Source organism: Mus caroli, unplaced genomic scaffold (assembly GCF_978045245.1).
Source record: "Mus caroli unplaced genomic scaffold, Mus_caroli_1 scaffold_7, whole genome shotgun sequence".
NCBI lineage: Eukaryota > Metazoa > Chordata > Mammalia > Rodentia > Muridae > Mus > Mus caroli.
The window spans coordinates 539,547-561,685 of NW_028227262.1; the positions used below are offsets into that span (position 1 = coordinate 539,547).

A 22,139-nucleotide genomic window follows, 5' to 3' on the forward strand; every position below is an offset into this window, starting at 1 on the left:
GCAAATGGTTGGGCCTGGAGGGCATCATCCTGAGTGAGGTAACACAATCACAAAAGAACTCAAATGATATGTACTCACTGATAAGTGGATATTAGCCCAGAAACTTAGTATAGCGAGATATAAGATACAATTTGCAAAACACATGAAACTCAAGAAGAACGAAGACCAAAGTGTGGACACTTTGCCCCTTCTTAGAATTGGAAACAATCACCCATGGAAGGATTACAGAGACAAAGTTTGGAGCTGAGTCAAAAGGATGGACCATCTAGAGACTGCCATATCCAGGGATCCATCCCATAATTAGCCTCCAAACAATGACAGCATTGCATACACTAGCAAGTGTTTGCTGCAAGGACCCTGATATAGCTGCCTCTTGTGAGACTAGGCCGGGGCCTAGCAAACACATAAGTGGATGCTCACAGTCAGCTATTGGATGGATCACAGGGCCCCAATGGAGGAGCTAGAGAAAGTATCCAAGGAGCTAAAGAGATCTGCAACCCTGTAGGTGCAACATTATGAACTAACCAATACCGCGGAGCTCTTGACTCTAGCTGCATATGTATCAAAAGACAGCCTAGTCGGCCATTACTGGAAAGAAAGGCCCATTGGACACGCAAACTTTATATGCCCCAGTACAGGGGAACGCCAGGGCCAAAAAAATGGGAATGGGTGGGTAGGGAAGTGGGGGGGAGGGTGTGGGGGACTTTTGGGATAGCATTGGAAATGTAATTGAGGAAAATACGTAATAAAAAATATATTAAATTTTTTTTAAAAAATTCTAAATAATCAATAAAAATATTATGTTGAAAAAGGAAGAGATCATTGAATCTCCTGGAATTACGAATGATTGTAAGCCACCATGTAGGTGCTAGGAATCAAGTCTGGGTCCCCTGCCAGCACCTCTGGCTGTCTCTCCAGCATCAGTTAAGAACATATACTACAGGCTGGAGAGATGGCTCAGCGGTTAAGAGCACTGACTGTTTTTCCAGAGGTCCTGAGTTCAATTCCCAGCAACCACATGGTGGCTCACAACCTTCTGTAACAGGATCTGATGCCCTCTTCTGGTGTGTTTGAGGACAGCTACAGTGTACTCGTGTCCATAAAATAAATAAATAATTCTTTAAAAACAAAAAACAAAAAAAAGAACATGTACTGCTCTTACAGAGGACCAGTTCAATTCCCAGCACCCATGTAGGGCAGCTCACACGTACTTGTAATCCCAGCTCCAGGGAGATCCAGCACCCTCTTGTGCAATCATGTGCACAGTCTGGCCCCCCATATACACATAATTTTAAAATAATAAAAAAAATCTTTAAAAATTTTTAATGTTGAAATGGCACAAAATTTTTAAGTGGAAAACATCCTTTTTATGCTTGGTCAAATGCGACAAGTAACATACGATCATTGTCCTTAACCTTTTGCAAAGTTAAAGTTAAAAAGTCAGCCCCCAGATCTACTGTCATTGTGTACACAGAATTTTGTGAAATTCTTACAAGTCCATAATCTCTTATCTTCAATTTTCAAGTCTAAAACAATTTTGAAAATGAGTCTTTTTATAACTGATTTATCATCAAAACCAGATCAGAACCAAAGTAAACTTACTTCTCTCTCTCTTTTTCTCTTTCTCTTTCTCTTTCTCTTTCTCTTCCTCTTTTTCTCTTTCTCTCTCTCCCTCTCTCTCTCTCTCTCTCTCTCTCTCTCTCTTTCTCTCTCTCTCTCTCTCTCTCTCTCTCTCTCTCGCTCTCTCTCTCTTTCTCTCTCTCTCTGTCCTATAGAAAACTATATCGCTTGCTCTGAAAATATTAGTGTTATCTACAGGCTGCATCCCCCATAGATTATGATCTACTTTTCAAACTTAATTATAAAACGTATCTATCTGGGGGCTTAAGTAGGGATTGTGAACATGCGTAAGTATAAAACATCTACAGCAGACTGCTTAAGAGGGCAGCATAATATTGTAGACAGTCGCTAGTTTTGATAAATAAATTAGTCCATGTAAAGAAAGCACAACCAGAGCTGGGTGTGGCGGCTCACCCCTTAATCACAGCACTCAGGAGGCAGAAGCAGGTGGATCTCTGTGAGTTCTGGACCAGCCTGGTCTATACAGTAAGACCCCAGAAAGACAGGGAGGTGGGGAGGAGAGGGAGAGAATGCAAATTACTCAAGTACTGCTGATTTCAAGAACCAAAGAGTGGTGATGGTGTTTCCAACTTTCTATAGCTATTGGGGGGAAGTAATTTAACTCTTTAATTGTGATGGACCAGAACTGACCTACTTTCTCCATGATCATGAAGAAATATTTCTCAATTTTTAAAAGATTTATTTATTTATGTGTAAAAGTGCAGACACACATGCATGTTATCTACAGGCTGCATCATATGTGTGCACTATGTGTCTGGTGCCCTCAAAGGTCAAAAGAAGGTGTCAGATCCTCTGGCATTGGAGATACTGACCTTCACGAGCCATCCTATGGGTGGTGGGCATCAAATCCAGGCCCTCTGCTAGGGCAGTAAGTGCTCTAAACCACTGAGCCATCTCTCCAGTCCAGAAATACTTATTTTAACACTGATTTTTTTTTCTAATATTTTTAGGCCCACTGAAGCAATTGTTTTCACTTGGATTCTTCCCTTTTATTTCTCTTGTTCTGTACAGATTATCAGCGCCTGATGACAGTGGCAGAAGGCATTACCACACTCTTGTTCCCTTTTCAATGGCAGCATGTTTATGTACCCATCCTCCCTGCCTCTCTGCTACATTTTCTTGATGCCCCTGTCCCTTATCTGATGGGTCTTCAGTCAAAAGAAGGAACTGACCGGTCTAAATTAGAACTTCCTCAAGAGGTAAAACTTGTCATTAGTGATGAAGCATGCTGTTTGTTGACTTAGGTCATGGCTTCTTTTATTAAGTAGCATTGTTTTTGTGCAGTAGTAACATCTGAATCTCCCAGGTGCTTTGGGGTTAAGGCCTTAGCCTGCAAACTTGCTATATAACACAACTACTAGTTAAAATACGTTAGAGGAAGACAATAACAAATTTTCACAACTATACATTCCTGAAGGTGGTTCAATAATAGTATGATACTACCATTTTATTATTCTAAAAGCATTTATCTTCTTTTCCAGCCTCATGCTATAAAATTTGTTTTTAAGCAATGTATTAGGGTTCTATAGAGGAATAGAACTTATAGATGAATATATAGAGAAAGGGGATTAGTATGATTTATAAGTTGTGGTCCAGCTAGTCCAGCAATGGCTGTCCAGCAACAAGAAGTCCAGGAATGCACTAGTTGCTCAGTCTGGAGGCTGGATATCTCAGCTGGACTTCAATAGACGTTGGACTACTGAAGATGTAGGCTCTAATGCTTTTGAAGGAATGGTCTTGCTAGCAAGTGAGAACAACCAGGCAAAGAGAAACTTCCTTCTTTCTGTCCTTATGAAGTAGACTTCCAGCAGAAGACATGGCCCAGATTAGAAGTGGTCTTCGCACCTCAAAGTATCTGGATTAAAGGTGTATTGTCCTACCTCAAAGATCTAGATTGTAAGTGGATCTTCCCTCTTTAAATTAAGCAAAAACACCTCACAGGTGTACACCTCCATTCTGGGGGAGTTTTAGTTAATTTAGTTGTGAGTTTGACAAGTAAGTACAGTCATATTTAATGTTCCTTAAGAATCATTCTTACTGAATTAAATTTGACTTTTGACCTCCACTGAAAGGAAAGTAGTATCTCTCAGCAAAATGGGGATAATGGAAGCAGCAATGCTTTACCGCTTCCCATCTTAGTATTAGCCTATTCTTAATTTCTCACAGACAATGCCAAGTTAACAAAAATATTAATCCCTAGCTTCTTGGCACTTTAATGTTTCTGTGCTCTCTGTGCATTAAATTTTAAAATATTTAGGAAGAAAATAAGAATTCTGAAAGCATTAGAAATTTAATTTTTAGCTTTTGTTAATGCCATTCAAAATTGGAATGGACAGCTTTATTTATTTAATGGACAGCTTTGAAATAAAATATTGATGAGAGTGGCATAGTCTATTTAAAACATGAAATAGCTAATGATGTAATTAGATTATAGCATTCAGTCAGCACATTCACCTTACTTGTTCTTATTTCTCATAGAGATCCTCATTTTAAGAAGTGAATTTAAAATAACACATTATCACAGCCATTATAATGAGTAGCTAATCCTGTAATCAGTCAACCATGTTGCCTTTGGCTAAATTAGCTTTGTCATTTATTGGGAAATAGCTTGATTGAGGCCATATGAAACAGGTGCATATTGTCCTGTCCTTTGTCAGGGGAAAGGAAGTGTGTTGTCTTCTCTCTCCTCCGTAACTGACTTCTTTCTCTATTCCCTGAATTTTCTTGTTTTCTCCTTAATTATATTAATGCAGTATCTTGTTGTTTTAAAGAACTAAATTCTTTGCATTTTCAAAGGAAAAGAAATGGGCTACCATATGGATTTTTTGTTTAAAAAATGTTTTTAGTTTCTTATTGATTTTATATGTGTGTGTGTATCATCAAATGATATAAGAAATTTTATTTAAATATATAAAAGTTCTTCCCAGTTTATATGACTACCTATTGAAACATTTTAATGCCACTTAATATACACATAGTTGGAAGATCTTTGTTTGTATCATCTGACTCTAAATAAAGATAAGCCAGTTAAATTTTCTAAAAGGCCTCAGAATGATGTCTGTGATTTTCTAGGGTTTTTTTTTTTCCAATCTTGAGCTCAGTACACAAACTCATCTATTCATATAATGGGATGATAATATGAAGTAACATGAATCAACTATAAAAATAAGCAGTGTTTCTGTGTAGAAACTATACATTAAGAGCCCCATTGTTTTAGAAGAAAAAGCTAACAATATGTCTCTACACTCTGGAAGCATTTTATAGTGAAATGAAATAAACAGCCTCACATAATTTTAAGGAGGAAGTACACATTAAAAAAAATTAGTCTTTTTAAGCTGAGTGGGGTGTTGCATACCTTTAATCCTAGCACTTGGGAGGCAGAGGCAAGTGGATTTCAGTGAGTTCAAAGCCAGCCTGACCTACATAGAGAGTTCCAAGACAGCCAGGACTACATATATAGTGAGACCCTCTCTCAAAAAGCCAAAAATATGTACTCACTTCGGCAGCACATGTACAAAAATTGGAACAATATAGAGAAGATTACCATGGCCCCTGTGCAAGGATGACGCGCAAAAATTCACAAAGAATTCCAAATTTTATATGTATATTAAAAATAAAAGTCTTCTACAACGAGACTTAAATGTGCACTCCAGGGATGCTTTCCTCCCCTTCCCCCTGAAAACTCAGAAATAAAATAATGACTAAATCTAGCAAGAAAGTTTCTAAAAATAGTTATGAAAATGGCAAGCTTACAAAATGATTATTTTAGGAAGGTATGATTTTAGTTGTTGGGTGTCTAATGTAACTGCCTAGACTTATAATTAACCACCTACTCCCTTTTCTCATGATTCCAAAATGATAGATGTTAGTTTTGTTGTATTGTCTTTTAGGGAGTAACATGGGGAGTGGGAGGAGGGTAGAAGAACGCAGCTCTGATTACGGAGTCTGGAACCTTACCTACAACCAACTGTTCTTGCTCATCTTTACTGTATTAGGGGAGTGAGGGAGTCAGGTGTCAGTGGGCCAGGGAGCCTCACAGCTCTGACTGACCAGTCAGGTGCTTCTTTATTTTTACAGGATTCACAGATCAAAGACAGACTGATGGTTACAGATTGTGTTTGGTTTGTTTATTGTATGTCCAAGGTTACAAGTTCAGTCCCAATTAAAAAAATATAAACAGAACAGATTTTATTTTTATTATGAGCCCTATAACTCCAATTTAAAGAATCTAAACCCTTTAAAGCAAACACACTTATTATACGACATCCTGAAAACACTCTAGACAAGCAGAAAATATCTGAACTGGTCTTTTTATGATAGCAAATACTAATACCTAACTTCTTTTACTGTTTCTATGTTACTATATGTTTTACTATATGTTTCATCATCTATACTAATAAGTAGGAAACGTTTATTTTATTCAATCTATCTTATTTAGTGGGTTTTATTTTCTCAAGAGTATAACCCTGTATGACTGCTCCCCATCTTTAAACTACATTTTCAGAGAGTTCTAAGCTATAATAAAATGAGACCTTGAATCTGTAACCTGTTCTCCTAGCCAGTCAGTTTGTCAGTTCTGTTTACCCTGCACCAATTATACTGTTTGAGTTTGCTCAGGGGCGGATACCCCAAGAAGATTCCTTAAGTAGTAGCCCCATCTAGCTATGTGCTTATCTGTGCTTAATGATCTCCAGGGCATAGGAAGACTTCCACATAGTGGCCAGATAAAATTAATTTTAGGATTTTACTAAAAGGACTCAGATGTAATTTTCCTTAGGAAAAAACATAAAATGAATCACAATGCAGAATGTATCCAGGAATGCAGCGTGCAGAGACCAAAACCCAAAAGTTAGAGAATGAAGGACAGCCACTGCAGTTTTCTGCTCAGCTTTGCTGGAACTGTGCCAAGCAGCTGTGCTGGCTTCATGACTCTCGCTATTTCCTGTGGATGTGGCTGTGCAATATATATTTTAAAAAGAAAAAGAAAAAGGTTAAGAGACGGGCTGGAGAGATGACTCAGTGGTTAAGAGCACTGACTGCTCTTCCAGAGGTCCTGAGTTCAATTTCCAGCAACCACATGGTGGCTCCCAATCATCTGTAATGGGATTCGATGCACTTTTCCAGTGTGTGCCTGAAGATAGCTGCAGTGTATCATATAAATAAAAAATAAATGAATCTATAAAAAAAAGTTAAGAGAATCATATTTTTTAGTGCACCTTGCTTTGAGATTCTGAGGAAATATGTATTTTATTTCATTTTTGCTTTAGAGACGAAGTCTCACTAAGTAACTTTGGCTGTCCTAAACCCCATACATAGACCAGGTTGATCACAAACTCGAAGATATCTGATTGCCTTGAGTGCTAAGACTAAAGGTGTCTGACACCAGGTCTGGCATATGCATTGTGCTTGTTTTAAAGATTTATTTATTATATACACAGTATTCTGCCTACATACATGCAAGCACACAAGTAGAGGGTGCTAGATCTCATTAAAGATAGTTGTAAGCCACCATGTGGTTGCTCGCAATTGAACTAAGGACCTCTGGAAGAGCAGTCAGTGTTCTCAACCTCTAAGCTATCTCTCCAGCTCATATGCATTGCTTTTAATTTATGTATGTATGTATGTATGTATGTATGTATGTATGTATTTTGGTTTTTTCGAGACAGGGTTTCTCTGTATAGCCCTGACTGGCCTTGAACTCAGAAGTCTGCCTGCCTCTGCCTCCCAAGTGCTGGGATTAAAGGTGTGTGCCACCACGCCTGGCCATGCATTGCTTTTAATTAGAGGTAATATCATGAAAGTTTTTAGGCACTGTTACTCAGAAATATAGAAATTAGAAATATCAGAAATATAGAAACAAATATAAGCATATTTGTTTTATCATATATACAGTACTTCATGGGCTCTTGTGACAGAATATTTTAAAAATGAATAGCTTCAAAAAAAAAAAAAAGAAGGCAATTTACCAGAATTCCTTTTATGTGAAATTCTTGGGTTTTTTTTAATATTTATTTATTTATTTATTCATTCATTCATTCATTCATTCAATGTATATGAATACACTGTAGCTGTCTTCAGACATGGCAGAAGAGGGCATCAGATTCCACTACAGATGGCTGTGAACCGCCATGTGGTTGCTGGGAATTGAACTCAGGACTTTTGGAAGAGCAGTCAGTGCTCTTAACTGCTGAACCATCTCTCCAGCTCTTTTATTTATTTATTTATTTCAAAGAAGAGGGCCTTTGGATTTTCTTCAATAGAGTATCAGGGGTTTGTATTCATTTCTGTTTTGTTGGTATTAAGGCCCTTTGGGGCCTTTCTGAGCAAGCATAGGAGGCTATGGGAGGCTTGTATGTGAATGTGAAGACAGTCAGTAATTGAGGTGCCAGATTCTCATCTGGCAACACATTTGTAGGACAGCAGTGATTTCATGATTATAAGCAAGATAGCAAGTGCCTTCTCTCTTTTCACTAGAAAGGAGAGGGAGAAAACAGAAAGAAAGCAGGAAAGTATCAATACAGAAGAAGTTTGCAATGAGAGTGCTGAGAGGTTTCTGATGAACAGACTCAAAACCAGTGAGGATCAGCTGACAGTGGTCAGGTAGCACAGGCCTTTAATCCTAACACTTGGGAGGCTGAGGTAGGCAGATCTTGAGAGTTCAAGACCAGCCAGGAATACCTAGAGAGACCTTGTCTCAAAAAAATGAATAAGTGAATACATTTTAAAAGATATTAAACAGCTATTTGAATTTTGATGCCCTGCCTTCTCCCTGCTATGCTCTCAAGTGTAGCCTGCTTTCTAGAGGCTAAAGACAGACACACATGGAAGTTATCAAGATGTCATGTTTCAGCCCTTTATTTAGAGAAAACTACTGATGTTGGAAATAATAAGGAAAAATGAGGAAAAGGAAACGTCCACAAAACCTAGCAGAGTCATAGGTGTGTGGAGATACACATTAGAGCAGGTTCCAGAAAACCGCCTAACTTGTTGGACCTCCATTAAAGGTCTAGACTTAAATATTACATCAGATTCTAGGAATAATTGTTGATTACCTGTTTTTGAACAAGGGTAAATCCTGGAAATTTTTTATTGAGTTTAACTTGAGACTTGACTTTACTTCTGGCAAATTAAAGGTATAAATAAGCTTAGAAAATACTTCCTCTGATTTGTCATACCTTTTTATCAAACCAAGAACATCTTCTGATGCTGGGGATATAGCCCAAGTTAGCACATGTACAAATCCCTGGGTCCTATTCCCAGCATGGTGGGATGTAGAAGAGTAAATTTGGGGTAGGGGAGAAGAAGGAGAGGAAAAAAAGAGTGTGTATTAGGATTGTGTTGCTGTGAAGAGACACCACAACCAAAGCAACTCTTATACAGAAAGATTTAATTGGGCTGGCTTACAGTTTCAGAAGTTTAGTCCATTATCATCATGGTGGAAAGCATGGCAGTGTGCAGGAAGACATGGTGCTGGAGGAGCCAAGAGTTCTACATCTTGATCTGCAGGCAGCAGCAGGAGACTGTACGCCACACTGACCATAGCCTGAGCATTTAAGAGACCTCAAAGTCTACCTCCACAGTGACACACTGTCCAACAAGGCCACACCTCCAAACAGTGCCACTCCCTATAGGCTAAGCCTTCACACAAGTGAGTCTGTGGGTGTCATTCCTATTCAAATCCCCCACAGAGAGGAAGGGAGAAGGAAAGAAGCAGTGAAGTGGAAGTGGAAGCAGTGCATTAGCACCCGTATTAACCACACAGCAAGGTAGGGCCAGATTGGTCTATATGACCTTGTCTCAAAAAATAAAAAGAAAATAAAGGAAATAACAAATACTAGTGGGAATGTGGAGAAAGAAGAACTATCTCATACTGCTTGTGGGAATGTAAATTGATAAAGCCAATATGAAAGTCACTATGGAAGTCCCTTAAAAAATGAAAAATAGAACTACCTTATGATCTAGCTATAACATTCCTGGGCATATACCCAAAGGAATCTAAGTCAGAATACCACAGAGATCCCTGCACATCCATGTTTATTGATGCACAATTCATAATAGCCAATAGGGAATCAGTATACACAGATAGAATAATAAGAAAAATTTGGCTTGCATACACAATGGAATTTTATTCAGACACAAAAGGAAGTTATTTCATTTGATAGAAAATGAATGATCTAGAGATCATGTTAAATAAAAAAAAGCCTGCTCACAAAGACAAATATTGTGTGTTTTTTTTAATGTGGAATCTAGATCCTTTTTAATGCACACACACCATACACACATAAACAGACACACAAACACACATATGTGAGATGACAGTAGAAAGGAGGCTGTGTAGGGAAAAGATCTAATGGAGAAATGGAGAAACGGAGGGTAAGACAAGGTCTCATATAGGATCTAGATTTGATAATGTGTGTATGTATACATTTATGACAGGAAAGTAAGCTAGGTATAGTGGCACATATCTGTAAGAGCACTTCAAAAGACGTAGCAAGGAGGACCCAAAGTTCAAAGTTACCTCAGTTGCCTAGGTAGTTTGAGGCCAGCATGAGCTACCTGAGACCCTGTGCTATTAAAAAAAAATTAAAATTAAAAGTGCATTATTACCAGGGAATAGTGAGTCCCTTTTTCCAATTCTTAGTCTCATAAGTAAAATAAGACAACTCAGAAAGAAACTTAAAGACAATTAGTGTTTGAGAGAAAAAACAATGGTAGGCATGGTAAAAATCTCACAGTTGCTGGGAAGGTCCACATAGAGTAAAACAAACAAACAAAGTTGTGTTTTGAGTTACAAAACAGTGGCAGATTCAGCAGTGAAATTTTTCTACCACCTTCATGGGAGACAGGGGCTTCAGAAGGACAGTAAAGATGCTCAGAGGTAACTGACTTAGAATTTTGGCCAGGATCTGAAAAGGTAAATTTTAAAAAAGAGGGGGAAAAAAGAGAACAAATTACACTTTCCTAGAAAGCACAAAGGCTTAGCTTTGAGGATGTAAGCAACTACATTCTTGGAGGGCCTCTGGGGCATGTAAGTGCCTATCTCATTAAAGGAATAGTTACTCCTCCCATCTTCTTAACAAGTCTTTAAGTATAACAGACAGCTTTCCTGAGGGGCAGTTTACTGTCTACATGATTGTATTAATCAGGGTTCTCTAGAGGAACAGAATTTATAGAATGGAGGGGGAAATTATATACATGGAGAAAGAGAAAGTATTTATTAGAATTAGAATGCCTTACAGGCTCTGATCCTCCTAGTCTAAAACGACTGTCTACCAACAGAAGATCCAAGAATCTAGTAGTTGCTTACTTAGTCTATGAGGTTGGATTTCTCAGCTGGTCTTCAGTATACACTGGAATCCTGAAGAAGTAGGCTCTAAAACCAATGACAGAATGGCCTTGCTAGCAAGAGTGAGATCAAACAGGCAGAGATAGGGAGCAAACTTCCTTTTTCCATGGCCTTTGTATAAGCTACCGGCCAGCCAGAGGTGTGGTCCAGGTTAAATATGTATTTTCCCTGGGCTGGCGAGATGGCTCAGCGGGTAAGAGCACTGACTGCTCTTCTGAAGGTCCTGAGTTCAAATCCCAGCAACCACATGGTGGCTCACAACCATCCGTAATGAGATCTGGTGCCCTCTTCTGGTGCGTCTGAAGACAGCTACAGTGTACTTACATATAATAAATAAATAAATCTTAAAAAAAAAAAAAAAAGTGTATCTACCCACCTCAAAGACCCAGATTAGAATTGGGTCTTCCCACTTCAAGTGGTTTAATTTAGTAAAAAGCTTTCATGGGTGTGCCCAGCCATTTTGGGTTTTTAGGTTAAGTCTAGATATAGCCAAATTGACAACCAAGACTAGCCATCACAGGGATTCTCAGGCCAAGGTGGATGAACTTAAAGGCGGGGACAAGAGTGTATCCATCTTTGAGCAATTTAGAATACCACGTCTCTGCCTTGAGCCAGAAGTATAGAACTCAGAAAGTATTCTTGTGACCAGAAATCATGTAACAAGAAAATTAAAGAAAAAATAGATAATTATTTCTATAAAATAGCCATACTTTACCAGGAAGAAATAATTTTCCTTTAGTGAGTTTCAGAAAAGCCCTGCTACCTCCATCTTCCCTTTCTCCCTCTGAATAGTTTTAAATTTTTTGAGTTTTTTTTTTTTTTAATGCGTAGGAGTGTTTTGCCTACATGCCTGTATATGCACTGTGTGTTGTTTGCTCACTATGTGTATGCCTGGTGCCTATGAAAGTAAGAAGGCATTGGATCTCCTGGGGCTGGAGTTACAGATAATTGTGAGCTGCCATGTGGGTGCTGGGAACTGAACCTAGGTCCTCTGAAAGAACAGTACTCCTGCTGAGCCATCTCTTCAGCCCCTATATTTTAGATCTTTTTAGGTTGGTTGGTTGGTTTTTGTTTTGTTTTGTTTGTTTGTTTTTCGAGACAGGGTTTCTCTGTGTGGCCCTGGCTGTCCTAAAACTTGCTCTGTAAACCAGGCTGGCCTCAAACTCAGAGGTCCACCTGCCTCTTCCTCCCAAGTACTGGGATTAATTGTGCTGTTACTTCCTCCTTCCATATGATATTTTAATTTTTTTCTTTAATATTTAAAAACTTTTTTTTTCTTCATGGTCTCTCAGTATGTAGCCCTGGCTGTCCTCGAACTCACTATGTAGACCAGGCTGGCTTTGAACTCAGAGACCTACCTTCCACTGTCTCTAGTGCTGGGATTAAAGATGTGTGTTACCATGCCTGAGTTAAATTTTTGTTTTTACTGCTTCTAAAGAGGTAAGCAGGTTACAGCAAAGCAGGGATGTCTCTGATATAGACCTCAAATATTATTTGATGACATTCCTAGTCTTTAGGTTGGTAGAAGCTAAAGCGCCTCACTGGTACTTATAAAGATGTTAGGCCAAACACAGGTGGGCAGTAATGCTATTCAGGAGGCAAAAAATAGCACAAGATAATTTGGCTCTAGATCTATAACATTGGAGCCCTTGAAATCACTAAAGTGTTAATCAGTCAGCCTTGTACAAGTTCAAAAAAACCTTTCTGTTTTTCTCTTTTTCCATTTCAGGCTAATTTGTGCTTCGTGGATATTGACAACCATTTTATTGAGTTGCCTGAAGAATTTCCACAGTTCCCCAATAAAGTGGATTTTATCCAGGAGTTGTCTGAAGTTCTTCTCCAATTTGGGATTCCTCCTGAGGGCAGCCTACATTGTAGTGAGAGTGCCACCAAACTGAAGAATATGGTTCTGAAAGATTTGGCTAATGACAAAAAGAATGGAAATGTCCCCAACAACAGCGTCAGCGTGTATGAGCTACTGAAGGGCAGTGAGACCATAGCCCGCCTCCAGGCTCTTGCCAAGAGGACTGGGGTGACCATGGAAAAAATTGACCTCCCAGCTTCTCTGAGTGAAAAAGAAAAGGATTTAAAATTGCAGTGTGAAGAGGCCGACTTGAGGGACTCCCAGCTCAATGTACAGCTGCGAGAGGTCTTTGCCAACCGTTTTACACAGATGTTTGCCGATTACGAAGCATTTGTGATTCAGACTGCCCAGGACATGGAGTCCTGGCTGACCAACCGGGAACAGATGCAGAACTTTGACAAAGTAAAAAGAACCATACATAGTTTTCCTCTTTATGATTATTAATGGCCTAAATTACTAATCTTTTAAACTTTTTTTGTAACACTTCTTTTCTTCCTTTCTTCTTTTCTTCCTTCCTTCCTTCTTTTTTTAAATTATCTATGTTTTTTACAGTCCAGTCGTTATTTCCCTCCCAATCCACCCTTCGACAGTTCTTCTCCCCATTCCTCCTCCCCCATCTCCAAGAGGATCTTTTTACCTTTTTAAGCACAGGTTTTTCCTTTTTTTTTTTTTTCTATTCCATTATGTACTTTATGTGAGATAAAATAGTTTCACAAGAGAACACATTCTTGGGAGGTAGAAGCGGAGAAGTGCAAGGCCATCCTCTGCTATGTAGTAAGTTTGAGACCAGTCTAGGAAACCTGAGACCTGTCTTAAAAACAAAAAAGCAAATTGACCGCTCATAGAACTGGCCTTTAAATTGTGTATTAAATTGCTACATCTTAATTTTCTGCACTTGAACAAGGCTTAAATTATAGGAACTTGATTTTCACAAGTCCTGTTTTATGACTAAGTCTAAAAAAAAATTAAGCCTGTTCCTTTTCTAAGAAATTCTCACCGATGGTTTAGTTTTCACCCAGTGATGTAGGTCACAGTTTGTTCATGTAAAGCTCAGTTTCATAAGACTAATTTTTATATCTTTAGTATCTTAAAAGAGAACAAATTGGGTTTTGTGACTATTACTCTAGGATTATGTTCCAGTATTAGAAAAGGAGATTAGAAAATGTAGCAGCTTTTACTGTCCTGTGGAAGCATCTTTCAAGGTTTGCTGCATTCTGTCCAGTGTTGTTTGTGTGCCCCGGGTTTCTCCAACAGAGACAAGCACTAGAGATACACAGGAAGTCTTCCACGGGGATGCAGTTGAGTCCTCTGCCTCTGTTACTGAACAAACATAAGTCTGCTGTTGGAATGTGCCATAGAAGAACTCCCAAAGGAGCCATTACACTCCAAGATGCTAAATGTTTAATTGTGGAGCATCTGACAAATAGGTTTTTACTAAATGTTTGTGTAGTATCAAAGATTATTTTCTGATTTCACCAGATCTTTTTTCTTATGGAGGATAATATACTATGTACATCAGGATTTACTGGTGTAGTTAATGCTTGATTAAATTTCTTTAATATTAAGAAACCATTTTTCAAATATATTTCTGCTCTATGACCTGTCCTCATTTTTGCTTAATTTTATTATGTTTTTTTTCTCTACCTTAAGAACTAAACTTATGCCGGGCGTGGTGGCGCACACCTTTAATCCCAGCACTTGGGAGGCAGAGGCAGGCGGATTTCTGAGTTCGAGGCCAGCCTGGTCTACAGAGTGAGTTCCAGGACAGCCAGGACTACACAGAGAAACCCTGTCTCGAAAAACCAAAAAAAAAAAAAAAGAACTAAACTTATACATTCATAATCTATCCTTGGAGCAGTTCAAAATCCGATTTAAGTTCATATCCTAGTATCTAGTTCTTTTTTACTCTCTAAGTAGTTTCATACTAGAAGTGGAATTCTTTCTGTATAACCCCTAAGAAAATGAAATGTACGTGCTGAGTTCCAGAAGGCTGTGATCATCTTTTTACAAAGGAAACATACAAGGCATAGTAGGCTTGCAAGCCCTCTTCTAGTTGATTTTAAATTTTACAGAACACAAGAATCTGAAAATCAAAGGCCAGATGAGGACGAGGCTATATCTGTCCTATAAAAAGTAATTTTGATGTTCATCTGTGAAATAGCACTTAACAAGGTGAACTGATTTCTAGAGATTACTATGAGTCTGTCTGGGTATTTGGACTTACATAAGTGCATTTAAACAGTGGAAGCACCTAAATTGAAAAGTGGATTCTATAAAGAAGGTTTTATTAAAAGTCTCCTAAAGTACTGAAATGGAAAAATTAAATATGCCAGGAAGTAACTGGTGAGTACTAAGCAAAGCATCTTATGTTTGAACTGCCCCCAATCTGTGTCAGAACTGCCCCATCTCTCTTTTGGCTCTGATACATGGTATCCACCCTGAAGAGTGAAAGAATGAAAAGCAAACCAACACAGTGACTAAAACAGGAATTCACTTACAAGTTTGAGATAATCTTAACCAAGATTAGAATTCGTACATACATCTCACATGAACCCGCAGAGCACAAAAAAAAAAGTGAACACTTCAGATTAAAATCCAATTATAAATGATATTACATCAGACAGGCTAGTAGGAGAAGAAAACAACCTGTATGTTTTTGAAGGTTCACTTCTATGATTTTTTTTAGGCATTGTTTCTCTCTCTCTTTAAGTCTCAGACAATTGTGTCAAAACAGGTGTAGAAGGAGTTTGATCTTGAGTTAACAAGAAGAATGAGCCTAGAAAAACATCTGCTTGACCAAATGAAGTTGACCAATAGGCACAAATTCTACATTGTCATTTTTAAATTCTTTCATAAACATGCAATTATTGTGATATATACATATGTATCTCAGTTACACATCTAGCAGCCTTTTGGTAGGGGTTCACTTCCTAAGCTTGGATCAGAGAACAGAAGAGATTACTCAAAATGTAATGGTAAGAGAAGTGGGTGGTTGACAGTCCATTGAATAGCAACATATCCACCATCATTCACTAGTGTCCTATATTCTCCATAATGGTCATCAGGATACTAATATAAATCCATTGTGAAAGGTAAGATCAAATACCAAAGCCCTAACTGGCCTAAAGTCTATAAATTTAGAGAAAGAAAAACAGATTTGCAAGGCTTTTTAAATGCCAAGTATCAGTTTTATGTGTAGTAAGTTTGAAAAGTAATGACCTTAACAACAAACTTGTTTCATCTTTATAATATTAAGATAAAAGTAATAATTTGCTAATTATCTCATTACAGGCTTCTTTTCTCTCTGACCAGCCTGAGCCTTACCTGCCATTTCTTTCACGCTTCATTGAAACACAGATGTTTGCCACCTTTATTGATAATAAGATCATGTCTCAATGGGAAGAGAAAGACCCTCTGCTTCGGGTCTTTGATTCTCGGATTGAGAAGATCAGATTGTATAATGTAAGGGCACCCACCCTGCGGACATCTATATATCAGAAATGCAGCAGTTTAAAAGAAGCAGGTATATTTACCGTACATGTTTTAAGTGCACAATCATTTCTTTTTATAAACTGTTGACTTTTATTTTTTACGATAAGTCAGTTTTACTTAAATTAGAACTGTCCAACAAAAACATTGTTAGCCATTCATGATCTGAATTTGGTGTATGAATTAAATTATGGTGTACATTAAAATCCATGAGATGTTTGTTTTGTAATAAATAAGGCAGAGGAATTATCATTAGTAGCCTTTTGAAGATAAGCTATTAGGTTTGCCCTTTCTCCCTTCTTCTTAATTTCATTGAAGATCATTTTTGTTCCAGGGATATTCTTTTTGGGATTCTCCGAATACTCCACCAGGGTATCCTCTCCCCAGGTGATGCCTTTGTTCTTGTTGGCATCTGTGTAAGAGAATCCAGCAGCCTGACCTGCCTTCCGCCCAAACAGACCATGGGGATTTGGTCCAGTTTTATGCTTGCCTTCCTTTTCCACAGTGTGGCACTGGGCACACCTCTGAACAAATATCTTGTTGCCTTTTTCAACATCACCCATTTTTAATTCACTCTGGGCTGGTCAACACCACAAACATTCAGACTCGAAGACAAACGTCCTGCTCTCTCCGACATTTTCAACACAAAGTTAATTTTCTTTTTGCGGGGATGAAGGGCGACTTAAGACAGAGTTTCTTTGTGTAGCTCTGGCCATCCTGGAACTTGCTCTGTAAATCAGACTGGCCTCTAACTCAGATTTGCCTGTCTCTGCTTCTTGAATGCTGGATTTTAAAGGAATGGGCCACCACACCTAAGATACAAAGTTAACTTTCATTTTGGGACATCATGAATAATCCCCATGTTAGCAAGAAGTTTTTGTACTTTTCTTTAGATTCCTGTGAATTCCTGTTCCTATGGACATTCCTTTTCCTTCACCCTAAACTGGAAAAAAATAAATTGAATTGACAAGAAGATGCAGATTTTTGTTACTTTCTTGTGTTGGGAGAAAAAATGTTAACTTCTCTCTTGCTCTACTGATGTTGCCTTTTTACCCATCACCTCTTGTCTCTAGCTATTAACTTAAAATAGTAAACCTGAAATTGGACATAGTAGTACATGCCTAAATCCTAGCACTTGGGAGGCCAAGCAAGAAGGATCGGGAGTTTAAGGCCAGCTTGGGCAGTGTAGCAAGGAGTCTGTCTAAAGTAAAACCAAAACAAAGACGAAGTCTGAGGCTCTGTCTAGTTTACATAACTAAAACAGTTCTTACAAGCTTTGTGGTAGTTAGTTACATAGTTTCATTTCTTGAAATTAAACCTCTGGATGTTTGCAGTCAAATGAAAGAGTCTCTCAACCCTAACATGGATTTCCCTCAAAGAATGAGGAATTTTCCTGCTCTTGTCTGATAGTGCAGTACAATAATCATATTAAAAGCCAGCATCGAGTCCTTCCTGTGTGTCAGTCATTATGCTAGTGTTTGATTTGACGTGCCTTTTTACATGTAGTCTTAATGGCAGGATATATGCATAGATATCTTCTCATTCTATGGGTTAGGAAACTGAAAGATTATAGAACTTGGTTGTGGTTTTATAGCTAGTTTTTGGTAGAGCCATGAGTTGGATCCAAATCTGACTGATTTCTAATAGCTATGCCTTAATCTTTTTAGTGGTTTTATTCACTAACAAATATGTAAAAATGTACCAATTTGTGTAGTTTTATACATTTATGCCTAGTTCCCAACCCATTCTTTGCTGAATAGAGATATATATCACACAAGTGTCTCTTCCTTTATTTATTTTCATTCCATAAAAAGTGGCACTTTTTAGACCAAATTTTGTACTAGAAAAAAGGGCACAACAGCTAAGAAGGTCTTCTTGCTCTGCTTCTATGGCTTGCTCACCTTTCCATCTACATCTAAATAGTTCAGTTATGGGAATAATACAGTTGTTTTGGTATTGTCAAGGAAAGAAATATTAAATAACTTTTATGCAGTGCTTATAGTCTTCAAACATCACTCTGTATTTCCATGTATGAGGGCAACTCCCTGGAGTCTCTTCAGAAAGTGGCAAGTGCCTCTGTATTTCTAGAACCTGAGGCGATAGAGTAAGTGAAGCTTTTAATAGTTATATGAGTACTTCATTGGGAAAATTTCATTCCTCTCTTCCCAACAGAATTTTTAAAATGGAACTAAGTACCAATTCCTTAGCTTAATGTGCCTCTGGAAAATCTTACCAATTAAAATTGATTTTCTTTTTGCCTCTTGGAGCTTGATAATCCCATTCTCATCACAGAAATTGTGTAAACTTCACTGAGACTTAGCATGTCTGAAAACAAAATTAGGTTAAGACTATAGTTCCCTAGAAATTTAAAGACTTTTGAAAAAGTAAAAGGAGACTATATCTCCTTGTGTGTGTGTGTGTGTGTGTGTGTGTGTGTGTGTGTGTGTGTGTATGTGTGTATCTGTTTTCAGTGCTTGCTTTGGGCATGACAGAGAAGCATGCTACCACTGTTCATACTTCTAAATTTTGAGATGGTCTCAATAAATTGCACAGGAAAGCCTTGACCCCACGATTGGCTTCCTGACTAACTGGGGTTACAGGCCTGTATCACCAGGCCAGGCTCAGTTATTTCTTTCATCCCTTACCCCCCAAAAAGAAACAAACAAAGAGATGGGTGTTGTTTCTGGCTTTGGATTCTTGCTGTCTTTGTGCTTATGTGTCGGTGTGCTCTGCTGCTGTTGAATCTCTAACCAAAAAGAATTTTGATTTGCAGATGAACTTACAAAGCACAGACTATCTGCTGTCGACATTGTGGCTACATAGCCTTATGATTTCTATGTAGAAAAACAAAAACTGGATAGGAATATAATTTTCTTTTTCCTTACCAATGACCACAAACCAATATCAACTCATACCTTAAAATTCTTTAACAGTAAACCTCTGACCTCACAAAGCAAGCACTTGATAATTTCCAAATATTCAGTATTCTCTGGCAATGTAATTACTAAAAAGTTACATTGCTGTATGCTCCCTATGCCATTTTACATATAAAGTCTAGAGTAACTCATTGTGAATTATGGTTCTTATTTGAAAACAAAACAAAGCAAAAAAAACCTTTCCAAATAAAAGAAAAAAGTCAACATCACATAGATTTCTCTGTCATTGAAAACCAAGTGGAAAAAACTGAAATTCTTTTCCTTTTATGAGGACAAAAGCTGTCAGTGGCAGAAAGGGGATTTTGTTGTACTTCATGCAACATAAAATTGAGAAAGACTTTTTAATATTGTCATGCTGTAAATTTAGGCATTGTTATGGCAACTAATTATGTTTACAAATATCAGAAAACTTATGTGCCAGTTTTGCTATAATGTCCATTGTGCAAACATTTCCCTCACAGTATTTATGATTAAATATTATGAAACATGGGGAACTATTACTAGAATTGTACAGTCTGAGGGGACATCACTGAAGAATAAATGATATTTCATATTAAAACACAGACCAAAAAAAAAAAAAAAAAGCCGGGCGTGGTGGTGCATGCCTTTGACCCCAGCACTCAGAAGGCAGAGGCAGGTGGATTTCTGAGTTAGAGGCCAGCCTGGTCTATAAAGTGAGTTCCAGGACAGCCAGGGCTATACAGAGAAACCCTGTCTCGAAAAAACAAAACAAAACAAACAAACCACACACTCATAAACCAGCCCCCCCTTTGGGTTTCTCTATGCCTACAGTAGAAAATTTAAAGTGTATTTTAAGAGAAATCACAAGCTGCATATTAAAAGTCCAATAAAAACCTAGGACTTAATCCCAGCACTTGGGAGGCAGAGGCAAGGTAGATCTTTGAGTTTGTGGCCAGCCTGGTCTCTATAGAGTTCTAGGCCAACAAGGGCTACATAGTGAAACCCTGTCTCAAAAAACAACAGTGAAGTACAATAAAAGAAGGCTGGGATACATATTGTCTCAAAAGAAATACATCTCAGCATTTTAAAGTTTTAGGTCATGGTAAGCAGCATTCATCTCCACAGTGAGTGCTTGGGTAGAGCCCTTCTGTGATCTGGTGTCACACTCTGGTTTTTTGTTTTTTTTTTGTTTGTTTGTTTGTTTGTTTTTTTAAGATTTATTTATTATATGTAAGTTCACTGTAGCTGTCTTCAGACACTCCAGAAGAGGGAGCCAGATCTCGTTACAGATGGTTGTGAGCCACCATGTGGTTGCTGGGATTTGAACTCTGGACCTTTGGAAGAGCAGTTGGGTGCTCTTACCCACTGAGCCATCTCACCAGCCCCGGTTTTTCTTTGTCTTACAACTCTTTCACCTTTTCTGTGGTCTGGTGTCAGACAGTATTAAGCATTGTTTTGACAAAATCAGAAAAGGTCTTGGGCAGAATCTTCCAGTGGAGCTTAGCATAGGTGTGGAGTGTGACCAGGGTTCAGTCTGCTGGCAGTATAAAGTTACCTTTGTCTCATAAGGAACATGATCATTATTCCTGCAGAGATCTGTTTACCACATAACTCTGATTTCTGTTTGTTATTCCTTTTTAATAATCCTCAAGCAAAAGATTGAAGGGTTAGTCTTTTATCTCAAATAATACATTTTCTCTGGTAGACAAAAAACACTTTTAAAATCATGGTTCTTTTGTTTTACTGAAGTAAATCACTTTCATTGAGAGACCCTCCAACCCCACTAAATTTAAGGTATTTTAGAATAGACATGTTGAGAAATCCTCCTTCATCTTTGACCTTTTTTATACTTGAAAAGTACAGGGGTCTTTAATTTGAACATTTTTAAATGCCTGCTTCTTATTTACTTCTTCCCTAACTTCCCTAAAATGAGATTGTAGACTTCACACAGTTCCTTGTTTCTATAGATGATGAGCCATAAATGTTCACTAGACGTCTGCGCAAAGTGAAGTATGTAGCAGCTAAGCTTGCTTCTTTTCCTCCCTCTTACACTGTCTTAGCTCAAGAGTTTTGTTTGCTATCTTGTTCTTTAATACTGTGCTTAGAACTGTGTTTTGGTTAAAGATATTGAATTTCTCATTTTAAAACAATTGTTTATCCTTTAATCCGAGCTCTCTGAAGGCAGAGGCAGGTGGGTCTCTGTAAGTTCCAGACCAGCCTGGTCTGCACAGTGAGTTAGTTCCAGGGCAGCCAGAGTTACATTGTGAGACCTTGTCTCAAATTTAAAAGAAAAGAAAAAACTGTTTCAAAGTGTCCAGATGACTTGAGTTTTCTGTAGGTGCATGGGTATATGATGCAGTATGTTTTTAGGATTGAAATGTCTCTAATTTAATATAAATTTAATTTATAGCCCAGTCAATTGAACAAAGATTGATGAAAATGGATCACACTGCAATCCACCCACATCTACTTGATATGAAAATTGGTCAAGGCAAATATGAGCAAGGGTTCTTTCCAAAGTTACAGTCCGATGTCTTGGCAACAGGACCAGCCAATAACAAGTGAGCATGCATTTTACTTGTGATTAGTGGAATGAAAGAAGAGTGTGAGTGTTAAATATCTTATCTGTTTACATCTTTTTAAGACCATATTAATCTAAATTGAATTGACTTTTAATTCTGTTAGGTAAAAGACTCTAAAGACCGGATTTGTTTTATAGAACTGTAAATAGACACATTTGCTTTTGTTTTTAATTTGTGATTTGTTATTGTTGTTGCAACTGAGCTGGAATTCAGTATATAATCTAAACTTTGCCTCAAACATATAACCTTCCTCAGCACCCTCTCTTTTTTCTTTTTCTTTTTTTTAACCTTCAAAACCCCTCTTTTTAAAAAGAAATTTG

At 37.9% G+C, this 22,139-nt stretch overlaps 1 protein-coding gene, 1 non-coding gene and 1 pseudogene across 5 annotated transcripts in view; 2 read left to right on the forward strand and 1 right to left on the reverse strand.

Annotated features, from left to right (window-relative positions):
• Dennd5b (DENN domain containing 5B) overlaps positions 1-22,139 on the forward strand; it is a 116,534-nt gene that overhangs the window by 46,288 nt on the left and 48,107 nt on the right. For all 4 annotated transcript variants that reach the window (XR_015047537.1, XM_029478754.2, XM_021165869.3 and 1 more), the window contains 4 exons: positions 2,653-2,840; positions 12,717-13,253; positions 16,143-16,374; positions 21,648-21,798. Coding sequence is in view for 3 of the 4 variants with exons in the window: in XM_029478754.2 (XP_029334614.1) it covers positions 2,653-2,840; positions 12,717-13,253; positions 16,143-16,374; positions 21,648-21,798 (1,108 nt within the window). In the remaining variant the exon portion in view is untranslated. The remainder of the gene's footprint in view (positions 1-2,652; positions 2,841-12,716; positions 13,254-16,142; positions 16,375-21,647; positions 21,799-22,139) is intronic.
• Positions 5,132-5,240, forward strand: LOC115031472 (U6 spliceosomal RNA). Its single transcript, XR_003837091.1, has one exon. It is a non-coding gene; the product is annotated as a U6 spliceosomal RNA (small nuclear RNA).
• On the reverse strand, positions 16,498-16,903 carry LOC110296453 (cytochrome c, somatic pseudogene; annotated as a pseudogene).